This window comes from Garra rufa, chromosome 11, assembly GCF_049309525.1.
Source record: "Garra rufa chromosome 11, GarRuf1.0, whole genome shotgun sequence".
NCBI classification, from domain to species: domain Eukaryota; kingdom Metazoa; phylum Chordata; class Actinopteri; order Cypriniformes; family Cyprinidae; genus Garra; species Garra rufa.
In genome coordinates, this window is record NC_133371.1 from 45,090,557 (window position 1) to 45,115,817 (window position 25,261).

General features: G+C 29.7%; 1 protein-coding gene across 1 annotated transcript in view; it reads right to left on the minus strand.

Annotated features, from left to right (window-relative positions):
• Positions 1–4,839: 4,839 nt before the first annotated feature.
• The window catches only part of myo7aa (myosin VIIAa), a 69,492-nt gene continuing 49,070 nt past the window's right edge, over positions 4,840–25,261 (minus strand). The window contains exons 39-47 of the mRNA XM_073850305.1: positions 25,097–25,202; positions 16,788–16,901; positions 13,763–13,850; positions 10,412–10,518; positions 10,117–10,302; positions 9,909–10,025; positions 9,696–9,779; positions 7,867–7,986; positions 4,840–7,781 (exon numbers count right to left, since the gene is read on the minus strand). Coding sequence (XP_073706406.1) covers positions 7,689–7,781; positions 7,867–7,986; positions 9,696–9,779; positions 9,909–10,025; positions 10,117–10,302; positions 10,412–10,518; positions 13,763–13,850; positions 16,788–16,901; positions 25,097–25,202 — 1,015 coding nt within the window. The 3' untranslated portion in view covers positions 4,840–7,688. The remainder of the gene's footprint in view (positions 7,782–7,866; positions 7,987–9,695; positions 9,780–9,908; positions 10,026–10,116; positions 10,303–10,411; positions 10,519–13,762; positions 13,851–16,787; positions 16,902–25,096; positions 25,203–25,261) is intronic.

Consider the following 25,261-nt stretch of genomic DNA (forward strand, 5'->3'; position numbering starts at 1 on the left):
CCAAATCTGCAGTTTACAACAGATTACAGTGTGTGGGATACTGTACTCATGATGTAATGCGCTTAACCTCATCCAAACATGATTTTTACCATCTGATCCAATTATTTGACAAAATTTAGATTTTTAAGCAAAAATGGATTTAAAATGTAAAACAACTATATTTTTTGAGTTTATAATTAGATGCATACATAACTCAACAAGGTCATATTAGTGGCTTACTAAATGTTAAAATATTATTGAATATTGCACACATTTACGCACTGTTTTGTAAAATATAGTAAGCAATATACATTGCCCAACAAACTTTTCCATTCTGAACATAGCCAGTGGAGTTTTTTGTGTGTGTGTTATGATTGATGTGCATTATACATATATAATTTCGGGCTTGACTTTATATGTAAGTGTAAAATTAACCTAAACGCACACGTATTATATATACATTTTATTTATTTATTTATTTTATATATATATTATATTATATATGTAGATGGTAGATAGACATACATAGATAGCCTATATAGATACAATAAACTAAAACACTTGAATAATAAAATATGCATATATACAGTACAGACCAAAACTTTTTGTCTGTACTGTATATTTTTCTGTTTATTAAAGTTTTTACTCTACATTTGTGCAGTTTTCAGTGGGTTAGTGATATTTTTTAAATATATATAAATTAATAAATAAATATTTTTAAATGGGTTTTTATACAAAAACTGCTTTTTTTATGTAAAATTCACTTTATAAAAGACCCACATTTCTAACTTTAATTCATGGGGATAACATGGATAATTTCACATGGTTTAGTGTAAGATTTTTGCCCATCTTTTGGAAAATCTAGTTTTAAAAGTAAAAAAACAACTACAAATAACTTTTTCCAGTAGGTGGCTGCAGAGCTCCACTATTTGCTATTTGACCACCTGAAAGATATTTTTTCACAAGTTTTTTCAGTTGAATTCATATCTACAGTACAGACCAAAAGTTTATACACACCTGAATGAGAAGGTGTGTCCAAACTTTTGGTCTGTACTGTATATATATATATATATATATTTACTCTACATTTGTGCAGTTTTCAGTGGGTTAGTGATATTTTTTAAATATATATAAATTAATAAATAAATATTTTTAAATGGGTTTTTATATATATGCATATTTTATTTTTCAAGTGTTTTAGTTTATTGTATCTATATAGGCTATCTATGTATGTCTATCTATCATCTACATATATAATATAATATAACATAATATGTCAAAAAAAATAAAATGTATATATAATACGTGTGTTTTTTAGTTAATTTTGTACTTATATATACAGTCAAGCCCGAAATTATTCATACTCCTGCAAGGGGGTAATATATTTTATATATATTAAAAAAAAAATTTACTTTATAATCAGCACATTTTTTCCAAAATGTTTATTCATACATATATAGAGAGCATATGTCTGTTGATATGGTTAAAAATATCTTAAAAAAAAAAAAAAACCTAAACCTAGAAATCTAAATGCCTAAAATTATTAAAAATTACAATAGAAGTAATAAAAAGTAAAAAAATTCAAAGAAATAAAAATATTCCATAATTTGTAATAGCACATTTTCAGGTGCTTTAAATAGAAATCTATGGTCAAACAGGTCCGTCTGACCAAAATCCTTGATCTTAATGCCCAGTGCAAAGATGAAGTTTGAAAAAAATGGATAAAAAGTGTAACTTTATCAGTAGTCAGATTTTTTTCATCAACAATCCCAGATGCCCTTGTTGTTTAGTGTCCTGTGGTCCGTTGATTTGCATGTGTGCATGTGTCTGTGTGCTGTAGAAGCGGCGTCTGAGGTGCACGGCGTCCGCTGGAACCCTGTGTTTTTTGACGGGCCGTCACTGTCCCGGGACCCCGAGCTCCCCCTGCATGTTCCCCCAGTGCATGGCTACCCCGTCCCCATCTGACCCTCCGTCACTGACATTACGAGCCACTCTCATCTCTTTCCTTCTCCTTCACGCTCCGTCCGGCAGAGCTGAGCGACGTCTGGTCCATCTCCAGCATCAGCGTCCGTGGAGAGGCTCAAAACTCGCCCGTCACACCCAACCTGCCCACCATCACCGAGGAGCCTCCCGTCTGAATCACGCCAAATGGAGATCTGTGAGAGGAGTAAAGCCTCCAGACCTGCAGCATCACATGTCCATTCATATTTGAGCTTCAAACCGATGCAGACATCAATTTGAGCTTCAACTGTGAACCATTTCTTGTTTTAAAGATGGTTTTCATTGGCTAGGGTCAAGCTTGGAGGCAGAAGTATGGGACTTTGTGTTTTGAACACTGGTATTAAATTATCCTTCATTATTAGCCAAACGGGTCATATGAAAGACATAGAAAATAATTAAGTAAATAAAATATATATAATATTTTTATATATTTCAAATGTATATAGAACAAAATATTTTGGATCTGAGGAAGAGCATATGAAATATAAATCTAAATCCTTAAAATTAAAAATGATTTAACATTATAATAGCAGTGATAAATAAGAACATATGGAAAATTTGAGAAAAATGTGCTAGTTATATATTAAATTATTTTGGATCTGAGGAAAAGCATATGACTGTTGTATGGTGAAAAATATATAAAAAATTGTGAGAAAAAAAAAAAAATATATATAAAAAAAAATAGTTCTAGTTGGCACAAATTTTCATATATATATATATATATATATATATATATATATAGAATATAGAATGGTGAAAAATATCTAAATAATATAAATCCAAATCCTTAAAATTAAAAAAGTAAGTAATAAAAAGTAAATAAAATCAAAGAAATAAGTGTTTTAAATAAGTGGAGTGAAGGGAAGTGGATCTAAACCAAAAATTTTAAACAATAACCGAAATAATAAATCCCTTAAATTAAAATGATTTAAAATTAAATAGAATTAAATAGAAGTAATACAAAATAAATAAAACTGACAAAATAAATATATTTTATAATTTGCACATTTTCCTCAAATTTATATTGCTAATCATAATTATAAAAAATATTTTGGATCTAAGGAACAGCATATGTCTGTTGAATGGTGAAAAATATAAAAAAATCAATCTAAATTACAATATAATAATAGATATTACTATAGATGATAAATATTTTATAAATTTTATTAACACATTTTCCGCATTTTTTAAATTGCTTTATATATTAATATATATTTTTTGATTTTATATTTAATATAATTATTAATATATTAAATACATTCTTTACATTTAATAAAATTTTGTGGGAAAATGTACGCAAAACATTAAACAATGATATCAAATCAAATATGTGACCCTGGATCACAAAACCAGTCATAAGGTTAAATTTTACAAAACTGAGATGTATACATCCTATGAAAGCTCAATAAATAAGCTTTCTATTGATGTATGGTTTGTTAGGATAGGACAATATTTGGCCGAGATACATCTATTTGAAAATCTGGAATCTAAGGGTGCAAAAAAATCAAAAAACTGAGAAAATCACCTTTAAAGTTGTCCAAATTAAGTTCTTAACAATGCATATTACTAATCAAAAATTACATTTTGATAGGTTTACAGTAGGAAGTTTACAAAAAATCTTAATGTAGCATGATCTTTACTTAATTTCCTAATGATTTTTGACATAAAAGAAAAATCAATAATTTTGACCCATACAATGTATTTTTGGCTATTGCTACAAATATACCCCAGCGACTTAAGACTGCTTTTGTGGTCCAGGGTCACATATTAGGTAACACTTTACTACTAAGTTTAATACATTGACAATTATTAACAATTCCTTATTGTTAATGATAGTTAAAGCTATTCATTATTAGTTTCTATTAAATGACAATAACTGATTTTAAAAAGAACATTGAAAATAATAAAAGCTTTAGAAGTGTTTTCATTGTTAGTTTATTATAGTTAACTAATGTTAACACATGGAACCTTATTGTAAAGTGTTACCAAATACAGTATGTCTCATGCAATTAAAATATATTAATAATAGTAATAAATATATTATTTCCTATTCTAGGGTCAAATATTTTTTTATACTATGCCAGTACCATGAAATTCATGTACCGTGGTATTTACATGGTACTCGGAGGTAATTCATAAAGAACATGTTAAGTTAGTGATATTTTGTTAAAAATATCAAATATATATTTGACCAATTATTTTCTGAATTGGTGGCATAAGATGAATCCATCATCCAGTTTCTGTTGCTTCTGTGAAGTTCGTTGTTATAATTAAAGACCGCAGTATGACGCATGGAAAATCAACTACATGTCATTGCATTTACTCCGGAGTGTTATGGAAATATTAAAGACGTCAGATCCATTGCATGATGTGATCAAAATGACAAACATTTACAATCAGGAAGACAATAACAGGCCAAACAGACAATCTGGATTTGAAAGATTTCGATTTGCTGACTTGGAAGTGCAAAAGTGCTCGATTTAATCAAGTGATGAGCTTAAAGGTCTTCATTTGCAAATGCACAACGCTCTTCCTCGTCATTCGCAGCGTTTGCATGTTGGACGGTCACGCTCTGGCTTGTTTTTCATGCCGTTGGCTGCTAAAACATTCCTGCTTGTATAAAATGCAATGCCTGGCGTGATTTCTATTGCTTCTATTGTCTCAATGTAACTTATGTCTGTAAATATGATTGTAAACTGATCTCAAATGAAGTTTTTTGTCTTTTTTGTTACTCTATCATCAGCTCTAATAGCCTAAATAAAAATATTTTTAGCAGACTCAAGATGGGCCTCATGAAATTTTTAGTGATGTTTCATTTTCATTCATTAATGAAGACTGCACTTTTATAGGACCGTTTAATATAAAATTTTATTATAACTAATATGGTGCTTTTACATAAAACAGTTGCAAAATAACAATAGACAGAAGTTTCTCTGCTTAGAAATAAAATTTGCACACTAAACAGATGCGCTCTGTAGTTCAGGTTAGTGTCTAACATTACAAGACAGTCCAAAAAATTGTGTTGAAGGACATATTTTGTGCAAAAAGGCCATAGATTATATGAATAAAATATAGATCAAACCTACAGCTCCTTCAAGAACATCTTTTCATTCTAGCAAATTTAGTTATCTACTGAATAAATCACTTGGAAACACATCAAGGTCACATTTCAGCCCAAAATCATTTTAAAAAATAAAGTGACAAAAAGACTTGAAATGAGGTTATAGTAGAACATCAAGAGATGAGTTGATCATGTAACAATTTTGAAAAGACTAGTTCACCCAAAAAAAGACATATGTTATGTTTTTATCAGCTGTTTAGACTCACATTCTGACGGCACCCATTCACTTCCATTGGTGGGCAGGTGATGTAATGCTAAAGTTTTCCAACTATCCCTATAAGTTTAGTCTAGTGCGTTTGAATATTTTTTTGCTGCAATTTAAAAATGTTTGTTTAAATCCTCAACACTATGATGTTTTAAAAGATCATTTTAAAAGACTACTTCACCAAAAAAAAAATACATGTTTTTTTTATCAGCTTTTTAGACTCTAATTCTGACGGCACCCATTCACTTCCATTGGTGAGCAAGTGATGTAAAGCTAAAGTTCTCCAAATCTATTCTGATGAGGAGCAAACTCATCTACATCTTTAGCAAATACATTTTTTTGGGTGAACTATCCCTTTAAGTTTAGTGTTTTTAACTTTTTAAAAGGCAGTGCAACAAAAACTACCATTATGCATGAAAATCACAAAAAATTGACTTCTGAAACAAGTTTTCATTCTCATTTCATTGTTTATATGGACGCATTTTTTATAATATAAATAAGGCCATGTATTTTTCTTTTCTTCCATTCCTAAAATCAGCTGTATTTATTAGACTCAAGACTCATGGAAATGAGGTTATAGTGGCAGATAATTGAACATGTAACAATTTTTTTAAAAGACTAGTTCATCCAAAAAATGACCCATTGTGATGTTTTCATCAGCTGTTTAGACTCTCATTCTGACGGCACCCATTCACTTCCATTGGTGAGCAAGGCAGTAAACGCTAAAATTCTCCAAATCTGTTCTGATGAAGAGCGAACTCATCTACATCTTTAGCAAAGTTTTGTCTAGAACATTTAAACATTTAATTTTTTTGCAATTCTTAAATGTTGGTTTTCTTGAAATCCGCAACACTATAATATGTTTTTATGATTTTAGTGTTTTAACTCGTACATTAAAAGCAGTGCAACAAAAACTACCATTATGCATGAATGTCACAAAAATGTGACTTCTAAAACAAGGTTTAATTTTCTTCTATGCAAAAATAAATATTTTTCTTTAGGGTGAAATATGACCTGAACATGGTATTGTTTAAAATAAGGCCATGTATTTTTCTTTTATCCAATTCCTAAAATCAGCTGTTTTTAATAGACTCAATACTCAATGAAATAAGGTAATAGTGGCAGATCAAGAGATTAATTGATCATGTAACAATTTTAAAAGACTAGTTTTTTTGTTAAAAATGACCTGAACATGTTATTGTTTAAATAAGACCATGTATTTTTCTCTTCTCCTTCCACTCCTAAAATCATCTGTATTTATTAGAAGGCTCATGAAAATGAGATTATAGTGAATGAACTGATCATGTAACAATTTTAAAAGACTAGATCATCCATAAAATGACATATTGGGATATTTCCATCAGCTGTTTGGACTCTTATTCTGACGGCACCCATTCACTTCCATCGGTGAGCAAGTGATGTAATACTAAATTTCACCAAATCTGTTCTGATGAAGAACAAACTCATCAATATCTTAATATCCAAAAAAATGTTTTGGGGTAAGCAACCCTTTCAAGATGTATAGAAAAAAAGTTACTCATCTTCAGTTAAAAACACTAAAGTCATAAAAACATATTATAGTGTCGAGGATTTAAACGAAAACCAACATTTTAAAACTGTTCACATGCACTAGACAAAACTTAAAGATGAGTTTTTTTTTCATCAGAACATATTTTGAGAACTTTAGCATTACATCACTTGCCCACCAATGGAAGTGAATGGGTGCCGTCAGAATGAGAGCCCAAACAGTTGATAAAAACAGCTGATTTTTAAAAATCTTAAATGATCAATTCAAAACACATTAAGGCCTACAGTGTAACATTGTAACATTAAAATCACAGAATCCTCAAATGGAACACAAACTAACATTTGAATGATTATAAAAGTTCTTTTTTGCTGCCATTGAAAAAACAATCAGTCCAAACACTTCCAGAAACTCATGCATTTAGAGTTTACCATATAAATAATCTAAATACAGTTTGTTCAGTGTGGTTATTATAAGGAATACAGCACAGATTCTGTTTCAGGATGCATGTAGCGAAGCTATTCCAGTTCATATTTGAATTTGAAAAACTCAATTGGTACCTAAATTGTGCATTAAGATACATATATATATTACATATTCCAGAGGAAATCATCCAATAAAGGCATCAGAAATCAGGTTCTTCACGTGCGCGGACGCAGGAGCTTTGCTCAGAGGTAGTCATCCTCACTGGAGGCGGATGAAGAGTCTTCATCGGGACACACGGTTCCCTGGGAGCTGGCAGAGGGGGTGCGGCTCATTCGCCACAGCTGGGACGCGAAGGCCCGCCCCCAGCTGCATGGCCGACCAATGGGCCGCAGCAGACGCACCAGCTCCGCCGCCTCACGCCAATCAAACGTTCACTTGCTGTGGCCGCGTGAGTTGCGCTGCTTGCTCATGTTGGTCAGCATCTGGCTGATGTAGGATGTTAACAGGTCATCCATTTTGTAGCCCTGTTGGGAGGAAATAAAGAAGTCATTTTTAATATTTGAAATCATTCATATATAGTAAACCTGATGAAAGTAGTGTTTCTCTCACCAGTGATGTCTCACACAGAAGTTTGCTGCCCTGAACCAAGTTTCCGATAGTAATGTGGAAGTACGTGTTCCCGCTGCTCCAGTTGGAAATCTTGGTAAAGGGATACGTGGTTAAAATATCCTGCAGATTAAGAACAGAGAAAACACACATGAAAAAAAAAAACACGCTACTAAATTTTAAAGAAAATCAGTTGTATCATCCAAATTTTTATTGTTGAGAGAGAAAAACACAAGTCACATCAATGTATTAGAAACACTCAGAACAGGGTTATTATATTTAACTAAAACTATAACTAAAGCCATAAAAATGCTTTAAATAAAATAAATGTTACCTCAAATAAAATACTTAAAATAAACTAAAATCAAATAATAAATAAAATAAAATAAATTAACTAAACAACAACTAATGAAAATGACAAAAGCATGAAATTACTAAAAATTAAGCAAATTAATAAAAAATTTATAAAAGCTAAATATTAAGGATTTTGAAAAATGTAAACATTAAATTTATAAATTAATTAAATAAACAATGAAAATGACAAAAGCATGTAACAAAATTACTAAAAATGCACCTAAAATGAAAATATATTATAGTTTAAATTTTTAGTTGTTTTAATTAATTAAACTAAACTAAAGTTTGACTGAAGTTACCCAAAAGCATGCAACAAAAAAGTTACGAACGCATGTAACCTAAAATTAAAATATATTGATAAAAGCTAAATATTTTTAAAATAAAAATGTAATTAATTAAATAAACAACAATTAGTAATAAAAATGACAAAGCATGTAACAAAACGACTAAACATTTGCTTAAAATTAAAATATAATAATAAAAGCTAAATATTTTGGATTTTTACACATTTTAAAATTAATTAAATAAACAATACAAATCAAAATCATGTTAAAAAAAATCTAATTTAACCTAAAAAAAAATTACTTTCTTCTTTTCATAGTTAGTACTTCTTTTCATTTTAAATGTCTATTCATTTTTTGTTTATTTAAATTTAGTTGTTTTAGTTCATGTTAAACTGAACTAAAGTTGAACTGAAGTTACGAAAGCATGTTACAAAAAGACTAAAAATAAACCTAAAATTAAAATATAATGATAAAAGCTAAATATTAGAAACTAGCTGAGATAAAATAGTTTGTTATTTTTAATATTGTTTTTTTGTAACAGGTCTATGTAGTTTCTAATCATTTTTACTTCTTAGTTACGAAAGCATGTAACAAAATTACAAAAAATCCACCTAATAAAATATAATGATAAAAGTATTTTTACAATAAAAATATTAATAATTAATTAATTAAATAACAACAATATAAAGAACAAAAGCATGTAAGAAAATTACTAAAAAACAAAATTTTTGTTCATTTATTTTTAGTTGTTTTAGTTCATGTTAAACTAATTAAAAACAAGGATCTAGCTAAAGATTGTTTACTTTTTAAAAAAATATTATTTGAGTTACTATTTATTTTAAAAGCAGAAATGTAAAGCAATTCAGTGTTGTTTTTTGTTTGTTTATTTTTTGTTCCAACAAATCCTTAAATGTAACAATATTCAAAACATAACCGAAACAAATGATAAGAAGTAGCTTTAAACAAACAGAAACTACAGTGGTATCCAATATATAATCTATGTTTATTATAAAGGCCTAAATAAATGTATTTAAAGTAAATGTGCTATACAAATAAATGCTTGTATGTTTTGCGTGCTTGACAAAGTCAGTTTGTAATAAATTGCAGTAAATTACAGACGATAAAAAATGGAAAATACAGTAGTTGCGTAACAAATCTGGAGTAAAAAGAGTAAGAAAAAAAAGGAAATCTCACTTTAGTTTTAGGGTCGATCAGACTGACTCCATATTTGTTAATGGCAATCAACAGGATTTCAGGAAAGTGTGGCTCAGTGGTTTGCTGCAACGAGAGAAAAACCAGACTGATCAGTCCATCCAGAGGGGAAAAAAGAAAGAAAACTAGCTCTAAGAACTCCACAACTGTGGATAGCATGTAGAAAAGTGGGAGTTTGCCAAATTGCACATTTACCTTCACTTCAAAAAAGGCCGAACCAAATGTGGGCCATTTGAAAATGACCTTCAGAAACATCAGCTTGGCTTCCTCCCTCGATTTCCCAGCATGTCTGTTGAAATACGCCACGATCGACTGCAACAAGAGGAGAAAGCAGTGAAGACGAGCCAATCAGATCATAAAACTAATGTGACTAAAACAACACGTATTTGAGAGTGACACAAACCCTTTTCCAGTCATCGGGCGAGAGCTGGCGAATCAGGTCCTGAGGAATCATCTCCTTCAGCATCTTAGGAATGCTGGGAAAGTGTGATTTGTCATCCTCGAATTTGACCCGGTAGATCAGAGCGCCGAGCTGGAAAATCTCTTCTCTGGAGCATTTATGATAGCCACGCAGATACTTGGGAAGCTCCTGCATGGATTATGAAGATAGGCTGATATGATATGCCGTACTTTATATAAGGACAGGGTTTTATTCATGGTTTTATCATGTGGTAATATCAATGTTTATGTCAGCTCACCTGATAATAATGGAAGATGGAGTCTGCGAAGGAGTCTTTGCCTGGAACGGTGCTCGTCCACAACTTCTTCATGAAAAACACCTGGTAGGTCAATGAAGGCACTATACCTGAACAGCAGAAGAAGAGCTATTACATTTGACCCTTTGAGAAAATAAAATAAATTAAAATATATAAAATAAAATAAAATAAAACAAAACTTTGGAAGTGGATAAAGTGACTTTGACTCTGGGTCAGTTTTTATTTATTAATTAATTTATCAAAATTATTATTAACTATACCAGAACATCAGAGATGCAGTTATTACATTTTACCCTTGTGAAATGAAATAAAATAAAATAAAATAAAATAAAATAAAATAAAATAAAATAAAATAAAATAAAATAAAATAAAATAAAATAAAATAAAATAAAATAAAATAAAATAAAATAAAATAAAATAAAATAAATTTAATTTTTAGTCTGGTTCAGTTTTTCCTTTTTTTTAATTAATTTATTGAAGAAATTAATATTAACTATACCTGAACATTACAGATTACAGCATTATTTTTTAGCCTTTGCAAAATACAATTAAAAAATAAAATAAAATACTCTGGAAGTGGATAAAGTGATTTACTCTGGATCAGTTTTTATTTATTTATTAAATTTTTGAAGAAATGAATATTAACTCTACCAGAACTTCAGAGATGCAGTTATTACTTTTTACCCTTGTGAAATAAAATAAAATAAAATAAAATAAAATAAAATAAAATAAAATAAAATAAAATAAAATAAAATAAAATAAAATAAAATAAAATAAAATAAAAATTTTAGTCTGGGTCAGTTTTTCCTTTTTTTTTATTAATTTATTGAAGAAATTAATATTAACTATACCTGAACATTACAGATAGAGCCATTACTTTTTACCCTTTGCAAAATAAAATTAAAAATAAAGTTTAAATAAAATTAAAGACTTTGGAAGTGGATTAAATTATTTACTCTAGGTAAGTTTTTATTTATTGATTGATTAATTTCTTGAATAAAAATAAAATAAAATAATGTCTGAATTTATGAAATAAAAATAAAATAAAATAAAATATTCGTCAATTTATTGAAGAAATTAATATTAACTACACATGAACATCAGAGATATTGGCATTATTTATTAGCCTTTGCAAAATACAATTGAAAAATAAAATAAAATACTCTGGAAGTGGATAAAGTGATTTACTCTGCATCAGTTTTTTTTTTTTTATTAAATTTTTGAAGAAATTAATATTAACTCTACCAGAACTTCAGAGATAGAGCTAGTCATTTTTACCCTTTGCAAAATAATAATAATAATAATAATAATAATAATAATAATAATAATAATAATAATAATAATAATAATAATAATAAATCTAATAAAATACTTAGGAAGTGGATAAAGTGACTTACTCTGGGTCAGTTTTTATTTATTAATTAATTTATCAAAATTATTATTAACTATACCAGAACATCAGAGATGCAGTTATTACTTTTTACCCTTGTGAAATAAAAAAAAAAAATAAAAATGAAATGAAATTAAATGAATGAAAAGAAATGAAATGAATGAAATGAAATGAAATTAAATTAATAAAATTTTTAGTCTGGGTCAGTTTTTCCTTTTTTTTATTAATTTATTGAAGAAATTAATATTAACTATACCTGAACATTACAGATAGAGCCATTACTTTTTACCCTTTGCAAAATAAAATTAAAAATAAAGTTTAAATAAAATTAAAGACTTTGGAAGTGGATTAAATTATTTACTCTGGGTAAGTTTTTATTTATTGATTGATTAATTTCTTGAATAAAAATAAAATAAAATAATTACTGAATTTATTAAATAAAAATAAAATAAAATCTTCATCAATTTATTGAAGAAATTAATATTAACTATACATGAACAAGCATTATTTTTTAGCCTTTGCAAAATACAATTAAAAAATAAAATAAAATACTCTGGAAGTGGATAAAGCGATTTACTCTGGATCAGTTTTTATTTATTTATTAAATTTTTGAAGAAATGAATATTAACTCTACCAGAACTTCAGAGATAGAGCTAGTAATTTTTACCCTTTGCAAAATAATAATAATTAAAAAAAAATCTAATAAAATACTTAGGAAGTGGATAAAGTGATTTACTCTGACTCGGTTTTTATTTATTTATTAAATTATTAAAGAAATGAATTAATATTAACTATACCTGGACATCAGCATTATTTTTTATCCATTGCATCATAAAAAAGGTAAATTAAAAAAAAGGTTATTATTTTTTTTATTAAAAAAAATTAATTAATTAAAAAAATATTTTTTTACTCTGCAAAATAAAATAAAAAATAAAATACTTGAAGTGGAAAAAATGATTTACTCTGGGTCAATATTTATTTATCTATTCATTTATTTAAATAAATAAATAATACTTTGGAAGTGGCTAAAGTGATTTACTCTGGGTAAGTTTTCATTTATTTATTAATTTATTGAAGAAATTAGAGCCATTACTTTGTACCCTTTGTAAAATAATAATAATAATAATAATAATAATAATAATTAAAATAAAATGAAAGACTTTGGAAGTGGATAAAATTATTTACTCTGGGTAAGTTTTCATTTATTTATTAATTTATTGAAGAAATTAATATGAACTATACCTGAACATCAGAGATAGAGCCATTACTTTTTACCCTTTGCAGAGAAAAAAAAAAAATAAAATAAAATAAAAAAATAATAATAATAATAATAATAATAATAATAATAATATGAAAATAAACAAAATACATTGAAAGTGGATTAAGTGATTCACTCTGGGTCAGTTTTTATTTATTTATTAATTTATTGAATATAAACGAATGCATATATACTTTTATTCAGCACAGATGCATTAAATTGATTAAAAGTAGCTGTAAAGACATTCATAATGTTACTTAAGATTCCTGTTTTAAAAATAATTTACAGTTTTTTATTTAACATTCTATTTATCAAAAAATATTGATAATAAATGATAATTGATAATAAAAGAAATGTTTCTTGATCAGCAAATCATTTTAGAATTATTTCTGAAGGATCATGTGACACTGAAGACTGGAGTAATGATGCTGAAAATTCAGCTTTGATCACAGAAATAAATTCCATTTTAAAATATATTCAAATAGAAAACAGTTATTTTAATTTACAATAATATATCAAATTTTTTACTGTATTTTGAACAAATAAATGCAGCCCTGATGAGCATTATGGACTTCTTTTGAAAAAATTAAAGAATCCTACCAACCTCTTACCAAATCCTAGTGTATCATGGTACTGACCTCAAAGAATGTAAAAATAAATTAATAAATATGCAGTATGCCCATACCATCTTTAGCAGGTCTCGCTTTCTTGATCCAGTCTGTCAGATGCCGGACAAAGTCAAAGAAGAAATCACCCTCAGGTACACTTATCACCTACAACACACAAACACAGACAAAAATAATAGTACATATATATCTTGATAGGAATTCCATACTATTCTAATCTCATAACCTACATATTTAACATTTAGGCAGTGATGGGCAAGCTACTTGGAAAATGTAGTGAGCTAAGCTAACAGTTACTCTTCATTAAATGAAGCTTAACTACACTAAAGCTACAGCCTTTGGTAATGTAGCAAGCTAAGCTACAGCATCATGGCAAAAGTAGTTCACTACATCTAAGCTATTTTTTAAAATTTCATTTTTCTATTGAACCAACATCATACAAAGTCAGTGCTCTCTCAGTGATCAATTAAATTGTCAGTCATACAGGCATGCAAGTTCAGTTTAATTGTTTATTCAACCACTCTTCCAAACCAATTTGGCAACAAAAATCTGTATCATGTACAGGGCTGGATTTATCTCATATTCTGGGGGGTTGAATTCTTTCTTGAAAAAAATAAAAACAAAAAAGCAATGGCACCAGTCTCACAATATTAAACGAATAAAACAGGGAAAACACAAAATTTGTAAATAAAATAATTTTATACATATTATTGAATAACATAGTCTATATATGGATGGGTGTTCGTCAACTGATTGCATGTCGTCAGAGTTTACAGTGTTGACAGCTTCGTAATAAATAGCCTAAAGGAAGCGCTGTAGATTTGTTGTATATAGCTACTAAAATATGACAGACCGCACAAAAACAGCACTTTAATTTACTGCCGTGTTTGAACAAAGATAGTGATTGATTTCATGAATACAGGAGCCTGATTTTTTTAATTGTCAGAATCTATAGTACATAACAAATACAAAAATAAAAACAAATCACAAACTTTTGCAGTCAAGACTGTGAATAAAAGACAAGTGTGGAATGTAAGCCAGATTTGGCCCAGACTCTGTTACTATCTGGGAAGCAAAGCTAAATTCTATTGTAAATTTGTTAACTGACAGTAAGAATATATAACCGAATCAAGCGGCTATTTTCGTTTGCAGAAGGTAAAATGCATTAACGTAAAAATTTAACCGACAGGTCACAGCGGCTAGACCTATAAGTCACATTTGTGACCCTGGACCACAAAACCAGTCATAAGGTTAAATTTTACAAAACTGAGATATATACATCATATGAAAGCTCAATAAATAAGCTTTCTATTGATGTATAGTTTGTTAGGATAGGACAATATTTGGCCGAGATTCATCTATTTGAAAATCTGGAATCTAAGGGTGCAAAAAAATCAAAATACTGAGAAAATCACCTTTAAAGTTGCCCAAATTAAGTTCTTAAAAATGCATATTACTAATCAAAAATTACATTTTGATAGGTTTACAGTAGGAATTTTACAAAAAATCTTAATGTAACTTGATCTTTACTTAATTTCCTAATGATTTTTGACATAAAAGAAAAATCAATAATTTTGACCCATACAATGTATTTTTGGCTATTGCTACAAATATACCCCAGCGACTTAAGACTGGTTTTGTGGTCCAGGGACACATTTTATTATATTCTGAAATAAACAGGCCTACAGCATAATGTTATGACATTATTTCCCTCACTCCACAACAAATCCTTTAACTTTAATCTTATTCAGAACAGAACAATGATGAAATAAATAAATAAATAAATTTGCCTAAACAATCCAAAACAAATTAAATGTGAAAGTAAAGATGGGCTTATGTAGACTACCTCTCTTGCCACAAATACAAATGTTTCCATATCTGCAATGTATTTGAAGCAAAATTATTATGCATTGGGTGCTTTGTACTTCATGCACGTCGACGGAAAATATCATGATGAGCAAAAATGTGCCACAGGACCGGTGGTCATGCTGAACTGCATGTTATACACACTATTTAAATTGACTAGTGTAACTTTTGGGTGACTGTGTTTTATTTTTCAAATGAACATAGTGTGCGCGTAAGACACCAGCGCGATCAAACAGCTGAATATCATATTCTGTCATGTTGGTCATAGTAAAGGCATAATTTGCTACTGCAAAGTCCAAAGCAGTTTGAAGTATTCAGAATATTAGCAAAGATTATTATAATTCGTTTAGACTAGAACACGGTTTCATTCTTATTTTGCTATGGAACCTGGACGTTTTTTGTTTGTTTGTTTTTACTAACGAACCGAAATATTTTGCCTTTCGCCATGAATTTGACACCCACTCTCTGCCCATCTTGTACTTCTGAGTTTGAGATCTTCCCAGAGCACTAGCCTGCTTCAAATACTAAAATCAAGGCGCCCATCACTAGCATTGCAGATTATACAGTTTTCTGTTGCTATGTGGGCGCTGACATTTAGCTAAAATATCGACAACAAAAGTCTCGACAACCAGTGCTAGACTAAGACACACTTTTCTCATATCTTCGAATGCAAAAAAAAAAAAAAGAACATTAGCCTTTATTAATGTACTTTCAATCAACACTTCTTTATTTACCTCAAGTCTGCAAACACGCTGAGATGCTTCAAACTGCGTGCCGCACTTCATTGACGAGAGAGGCGGGAGGAATAATACGGTTTGACTGACAGTTTAATGAGCCAATGGCATCACGAGGTTTAGTGGCGGTGGCGTCGCTTACTGACCCAGGATCAGTGATCCGTAGCAGTTATATTTCCGATTTGAGCTTAAAGTATAGAACAATATATAGCTTGTAGCTTTTGTTGACGCTACCGCGTTACTTGATCAAAATAATAGCTTAGCTACTGAAAAGCTATTTGATTCAGAAAACAGCGACGCTACCACCACGCTACTGAGAAATGTAGTTAAGCTAGTAGCGTCACTACTTGTAGCGACGCTACTGCCCAACACTGCATTTAGGCTTGGGTTAGACATGAAAGATTGGTTGCAGGACCAAGAAAAGCTCCAGAAACATTTGCTAGATTATCAAAATCACATATCCTGCCTTGCTGTGTGATTTTACCTTATCAGAGATCTTGACGAACAGACTGAAGCCGTCGGGAGATTTGAGCAGCAGTCTACCGGAGATGTTCAGACAGAAGTCTTTGGCTTTTGTGCTGGACTCCACCTCAAACGCCTGAAACACAGCAGGAACCACAAACATCCACAAGATCACAAAGCTGTGTGAAACACTTCCACATGCATTTAAAGGAATATTCTGGGAGGGTTATTTTAGCATCACTTATATACCATTATAGTTTCTGTTAATATTTTATAGTAGAATTTGCATTTTATTTTCTGTTCGTACTTCCTTTTCAAAGCTTTAGTAATTATAGTTTTTGTTTCTCTTTTTAAATGTCTATACAGTTCTTAATTTTTGTTTATTTATTTTTAGTTATTATAGTTCTTAATGTTAAATGAAAATATGAAATTATGTTTTTTTTAAATATTATTTCAGTACATTTTTATTGTATTTTATTTTATTCATATAAAGGAATATTGCTGGAGGGTTTATTCAGTGTTATGTGATATATTATTATTATAGTTTTTTTATTTTTATATTTTATGTTTTCACTTTGATTTTCAAGTTTTAGTATTTTTTTGTGTAATTTTGTTGTGTTTTTGTCAATTCAACTTTTTTTAATATGTCGTAATGTTAAACTAAACAGAAATGAGAAATGTTGCTAGCTGAAATAAAAAAGGTTTTAAAAATGTTAAAATATCCCAGGAGGGTTTAAAAGCAGAAATGTATAGCTTTTATTCAGTGTTATTATTAGTATATTATTATACTTTTTTTAATTGTTGTATTTTATGTTTTCAATTGAATTTTCAAGTTTTTTTCAAAGCAATTTTTTGTTTTTCTCATTTCTGTCATTTTTTAAGTCTATATAGTTTTTATTCATTTTTACTTCGTAGTTTGAGTTTATTTAGTTTTAGTTATTTTAGTACTTCATGTTAAACTAAACAGAAATTAGAAATTTTGCTAGCTAAAATAAAATAGTTTTTTAAAAATGTAATTTAATTTAATTTAGTTTTTTCTTAAGCATTATATACATTCTGTTTTCACTTTAATTTTCAAGTTTTAGTAATTTTGTTGAAAGAAATATAAAGTTTATCTTATTTCATTTTATTTAATTTGACTTAAAGTCAAATATATATATATATATATATATATATATATATATATATTTTTTTTTTTTTTTACTTTAAGTCAAATTAAATAAAAGCATGGTTAAAATAAAACAATACAAAATCCCATTACTTTAAATAAAATAAACATGAAATGAAATAAGATAAACTTTATATTTCTTTCAACAAAATTACTAAAACTTGAAAATTAAAGTGAAAACAGAATATATATATATATATATAAAATGCTTAAGAAAAAACTAAATTAAATTAAATTACATTTTTAAAAAACTATTTTATTTTAGCTAGCAAAATTTCTAATTTCTGTTTAGTTTAACATGAAGTACTAAAATAACTAAAACTAAATAAACTCAAACTACGAAGTAAAAATTAATAAAAACTATATAGACTTAAAAAATGACAGAAATGAGAAAAACAAAAAATTGCTTTGAAAAAAACTTGAAAATTCAAATGAAAACATAAAATACAACAAATAAAAAAAGTATAATAATATACTAATAATAACACTGAATAAAAGCTATACATTTCTGCTTTTAAACCCTCCTGGGATATTTTAACATTTTTAAAACCTTTTTTATTTCAGCTAGCAACGTTTCTCATTTCTGTTTAGTTTAACATCACGACATATTCAAAAAAAAAATTTGAATTGACAAAAACACAACAAAATTACACAAAAAAATACTAAAACTTGAAAATCAAAGTGAAAACATGTTGGAAATTAAAATAAAATTAAAATAAATTTTAAATAAAATGTAAAAACAATAAAATAAAATAAAAATTAAAAAAGCTCAGGAAAGTTTAATTGCTAATTGAATAACTGTCAAAGAAATGTAATACTGAAAACAAAATGAAGTAAAATACAATAAAATCAAAATCAAATTGTACTACTTAGTTTGAGTTTGTTTAGTTTTAGTTATTTTAGTACTTCATGTTAAAATAAACAGAACAGTTTTTTAAAAATGTATTTTATTTTATGCAAGTTTAATTGTTCTAACAAAAAAAATAATTAATTATTTGTTGAAGCTTAGTACAGATCTGGCCATTAAAAATGCGTCTATTTTCACGCGGCAGCCTGCAATTCGGCACGCGTGGGCACGCGTCCTGCCGCAGCGGCTTTTTTAGATTTTTTTACAACGTTGTTGCACTTCATATAATATCCACCAGGTGGCGCAAGGAACAACATTCTGTAGCCAAACACCATGGCCAGCTCTAGGGGGCGTTGGTCACAAATACCAGTACAATAGTTCAATGATTCCTCTTTCCTGAAATTATGGTTCAAACCAATAGCAAAAAGATAGCCTATTCATAAGCAGGTGCAGTTGTATTGTTATTTTGTTTTCTTTCTTTGTTTTCCTGACGAACATTTATTAGACTGCATCGGAAACAGAAATGTTAATTTCGGTTATTTTATTTCTCCAACCGACAACTGACGTAAACCGCTAAATTCGTTTTCAGGGATTAATTATACACAAGCAAGAAGCAGCATAAACATCAGAACCTCACGTGCAGAGCTTATGCACAGAGAAAAACCCAATAAACCTATATATAATAATAAATAAAATAGGCCCACATAAGAAATATATGTTTTTCTTTTCTGAATGAATAATAATTTGACAAATTAATAAGTAGCAAGCCTGTATGCAGAATTTTAGGCAATTTCTGTGATGCGCCCTTAAACCAGCAACTTGTTTCCATTTTTTTTTTCTTTTTTACAAATAGCCTACACGTTTTTTTTTTTAATTTTATTTAATTTTTATTGTGATTGTACACAAATAACAGAAATATGTAAAATATCATAGTTTTAAGCAATGCCGTACTCTTGAACGAGTATTGTAAGCTGTATCCACTTTATTAAGGGGAAAAAAATCAAGTGATCCTGACGGCGCCGCGGGCAGTTAAATTACTCGACAACTTTCACCTTCAGAATAAAATATATTAGGCTATATATTTCAGCGTTTTAAAGCAACATCAAATTAAGATGCATGTTTAAGAGGTAGTTCGTCTTTTTCTTTTTCAATTTTAGATACACTGACAATTAATTTGAGTAGAGACAGATAGAAATGGGAAGGATAAATATAAACTACAGTATTTTTGCGATTTTGGTGCTTAGAAATTTATTCTAAGCGGGCCGCGGGCGAATAATATAGTTAATATAGCGCGGAGCGGGTGGATGCGGAATAAAACCTCGTGGAAGCGGGACTGGAAAAGCACTTTGTTATATCCTATAGACTATTTAGATACTTCATCATCAAGCAAAAATTTATTCATAAGCAGGAGCAGTTTTATTATTATTTTCTTTTCTTTTTTTCCTGTTGAACTTTTATTAGACTGCATTGAAAATAGAAATGTTAATTTCTGTTTTTTTTTCCAAACGACAACCGACGCGTTTAGTTATTATTAACGACAAGATTGTGCTAAATTACATTTAAATTGAAACGTGGCTGTGACACATTAATAACAGTTAAATTCGTTTTGAGGGGTTAATTGTACACAAGCAAAAAGCAGCATAAACATCAGAACATCACGCGCAGATCTTATGCACAGAGAAAACCCCAAAAAGCTGTATGTAAAATAAATAAAAATGCCCATATGCGAAATATAAATTTCTTAATGAATAATAATTTAACAAAACGAAATAAAATAAAATAAGTAGCAAGCCTATATGCAGAATTGTAGGCAATTTCTGTGACGCGCCCTTGAACCAGCATCTTGTTTACATTTTTTTTTTTTACAAATAGCATACACATCTGTTTTTTCGTTGTGATTGTACACAAATAACAGAAATATGTAAAATAGCATAGTTTTGAGCAATCCCTTACTCTTGAACGAGTATTGTAAGCTATCCACTTAATTAAAAGGGGAAAAAAACGTGATCCTGACGGCGCAGCAGGCAGTTAAATAACTGGACCACTTTCACCTTCAGAATAAAATACATTATATGTTTTAAAGCAACATCAAATTAAGATATGCATGTTTAAGAGGTAGTTCCTCTTTTTCTTTTTCTAAGATACACAATTTTAGATACACTGACAATTAATTTGAGTAGAGAGGAATAGAAATGGAGAGGTTAAATATAAACTACTGTTTTTATAGAGTTAAAAATTAATTAATTTATTTATTAGTATTATTACTATTATTATTTTGATTTGTTTTTGCGATTTTGGTGCTTAGAAATTTATTCTAAGCGGGCAGCGGTCGAATAATATAGTTAATATAGCGGGAGCGGGTGAATGCGGAATAAAACCTTGTGGAATCGGGATTGGAAAAGCACTTTATTGTTATATCCTGTAGACTATACTTCATCATCAAGCATGGGCGTCGGAAGCAAAATAAATGTGGGTGGGTCCTCCCCCAGAAAAATAAATACTTTAGTATATGCCATTTTCTGTAGTCTGGTGCCTTTTATTTAATGTTTTTACACAATGCAAATACTCCATATTTACAAATATTACAAAAGACGGCTATACTGCAACATTTTCAGTGGCGTAAGTGATAATACGAGTAACATATCGTTTTTGACGCGGGAGACCCGAGTTCGCATCCGCCTTTTGCTGAAATCATTTTCGAAATCGTCTCCCTTTTCACTTATATCATATCGGAAAGGCATTTGTTTATTAGTTAATTAATGAAATAATTGAAAAGTTGAAATAAAGTATCAACTAGGGTTAGGTCACCTACCGTAAGTGTATCTGAGCACTATACTTTACTTTTAGGAGTGTTAATAATTAATTGTATTATTATTATTATTGTTATTATTATTATTATTGTCTTTAGATTTGTTCTTACATTTTGATGCCGTACATTATTTTGACGCACTGCACATGCAGTTTTCTTCTTTTCTTTTTTCTTAAAAACTAATTGAAGTGAAAGGGAAGAAACCCATGTAGATTTGGCCTAATGTCCATAAATACTAGCCTAGTATTATATCCTAATATAGAAAATAATTTAGACAAATAAACAGAAGGCTCACTTTTCAAGACAATAAAGCTTAGCATATGACTGACAACGAATACAACAATTGTTAAGTATCAAAAGTGCTCCAGTGAGTTATGCAATTTTTTTCCACCTTTTTTTCTTTTTCTTTTTTTTTTTAAGTGGAAAAGTAGTTCTTCTATTTCGGAGAAGTTCATTAAGTCTGTCTCTTAACAGCTTCCAGTCACGAACTGCGGGTTGAATCTCCGACCAACGATCAGTAAGTTTTTTTTTTTTTTTTTTTTTTTTTCTCTCCTTTAAACAGCTCCGATTTACATCATTTTAGCCTGGAACTAGGCTTAAGTCTGTTCTGGGAAACCAAAGGGAAGTGTATTTTTTTTTTCAGTTTTCTGAAAAGTAGCCGTTAATGAGGCATCAGAGTTAAGCGGCATGCAGTATAAAGAGCGAAATGTTTATGAATGGCAGAGTGGGGGTGGGGTGGGGTGTTGAATGCTGTCTGTTGCCTTGTTGTAATCAACATTTGGAGACTTGGGGGTGCTGGGGGCGGATTCCGACTGCATTCAGTTGCATTTCGAATTCAGCATTCAAATGCATGCCAGGGAGAAGGGGAAAGCTTTCCTCACACGCTCCACTTTTTTCAAAACATTAGTGTCCAACCTGACACGCGGGTCAGTGGATAAACAACCCGAACCCGACCGTTTTCAAATAACCCACCCGCAACTCGGACCGCAGAATAAAAAAAAATAAATATTGTACCCGACCCGCCTCCTGACCCGTATGTTTAATACTAAAGTGATTAAGCTGTGGAGATGCAGTCTGAAATATCCCGACATCAGAAATCCATTGGTGTACAAGCTAAAAAATAAAATTAAAATAAAACAATGTGTCCTGTTGTAAAGTCGTTGCCGTATTGTTGTGTATGAAGTTCAGATGTTATTATTTTAAGAAATATATATGTTTTAGGATTCTCCTTATTTTTGTTTTAGACATCCATCAATTACGGTGAATAAAAAAAATTCCGCGCTGGTGGAAACAAGACTTTCGCTTCTACTTTTGAGACCGGTGTTCTGACGTTTTTCTAAAAAAAAAAAAATAAGAATTCAAAATTTAAAATTTATTGTCATAAAAACAGAAGGTGAATATAATTAAAAAATGTTAAGTATTTGCTGATTAAAGAAAACATGAAGGATGCCGCTTAATGTTTGGCTTTTACGTGAACTTTAAAGCATATCCCTCATTCCATTTGTTTTCTTTGTTTTGTAATCTTTATATTATTTTCGTGAAATGTATTTTTGCTCAACATGCATTTCTCGTGGCCACGCGTTTAATGAATAAACCAACCTGCGTGACATTAGTAACCCAGAATTATTTGAGATATTTCGTTTTGAGTTAAGAAATTGTTTGCCTTTATTAATTGTTATAGAAATTAATACAATATTAAATAATTATACAGGCGATGCTGTATATGCTAATGCTGTCTGTGCGCAATGTAGACAGCTTTCACAAGTGTTTACATGTATTACATGTTGGCCAGTTCAAATTAAATAGCCCTGCAAGAAACATTTCATTCATCACACAATCTTGTCCATTGACTGACCTTCTTTTTTTCCCATTATATTTGTATTATTCGTTTGTATTCGTTATTTTTTCCTTCATTTTGATCTCGTTACATAACATTCTGAATGTAAATGATACTGTAAAGGTGCTATGACTGGGGTTTTTACTGGAATGCAGTTTAAAGGTTAAATTTAACATATATTGTATTTTATTTAGTCTAACTAATAGACAAATAACTGAAGAAGAGTGAATCATTCACATAGTTTCATTTGGAAATAATTTATCGTCACACAGTAAAATAGGCCTACATTCCTTCTCTTAACTAAAGAATTGAACATATAAAATATGAATTGAACATATTTTATTTTGTTTAGTCTAATTAACAGACTAGACTATATAAATATTAAACTGTTTTACTGAGAAATGAATCATTCACGTAGTTTCATTTGTAAATGAAAACATGCTCATTAATCGTCACACACGGGGATAAATACAATCAAAAAGTCAAAACGTAATTGGCATAATTGTCAGGCGTTAAAAATAAATAGCCCTAACCAGGTATTGAAATAATAATAACCTACAATAAGAATAAATAATAAGTGATTTAGAGCTATCTACTTTTTTCTTTATTGTGAATCGCTTAACCTAAATAACTTTATATAATGCTATTTGGCATATATTTAGCAAATATTGTGAACTACAATTATGCCAATAAAGTTTTGACTTTATGATTGTATTAATGCCCGTGTGTGACCATACGATTTACAAATGGAACGTGAATGATTCACTCGACAATGAAACACTATATAGGTTATAATTAGACTAAAAATGAATATATGCCATATAGTATAATCAAAGCTTTCATGGCATGTCAGCATTTATCATTTAGATTCGGAATGTTAAGAGATCGAAATTAAGGGGGACATACTGAATATAAACGAATAATACATTTATTACAGAAAAAAAGGATCAATTAATGGATAAGACTTAAGGATGCATAAAATGTTTCTTGCAGGGCTATTTAATTTGAAGTACTTATATGTAATAAATTCTTGATAAACTTTTGAATGCTGTCTACATCGCGCACAGACATTCGCATATACAGCATTGCCTATTGTTAATATATAACTTAATATTGCATTAATTTCTATAACAATTAATAAAAACATTTCTTAACTCAAAATAAAAAATATTAATAAACCTATCTCTGATAATCCTGGGTTATGGTTACGCAGGTTTGTTTATGCGTTAAACATAAGGATGTCGTTACCTCGACAAAATAATCTTGTGGCCACGACATAATATGACATTCCCAGGAATTAATATCTCGTGGCAATGACAAAAAGTAATATGACGTTCCTACGAATTCATTTGTGTGGCCACGACAAACATAAGTGAACCGAAGGTGTCCCCTCCAGGTTACCGTACCTTTTAGTTTGCAGCAATGTTTTCAGCCTGCTCCAGTCCAGTGCGTTACATGACTGCCCCCTACTGATCATGTCTTTCCTATGTCATTGTATTTTCCGTGTTCCTTTGGAATACACCGGCGTCACGCGAGACCACTTTACTTCCCGCGCGCATTTTAAATGGCCAGATCTGTATATCAGTGTCACCTCTGAATTGCATAACTGTCCAAAAACACAGGATCCCCATATGTTTGATGAGTCATAATGATATAAGGGTCTGTCTCACCTCATCTGTGTCATCAGGGAAGTAGACTTTGTGAAAGATCTGAGTGGTCTTGTGCTGAATGGCCTCCACCTCCACAAGGTGCGGCGGATATTTGCGGGAGCCGTTCCTGCACACCAACACACACAAATATGGCATCTGTGATGACTCATTCATAATGTAACACAC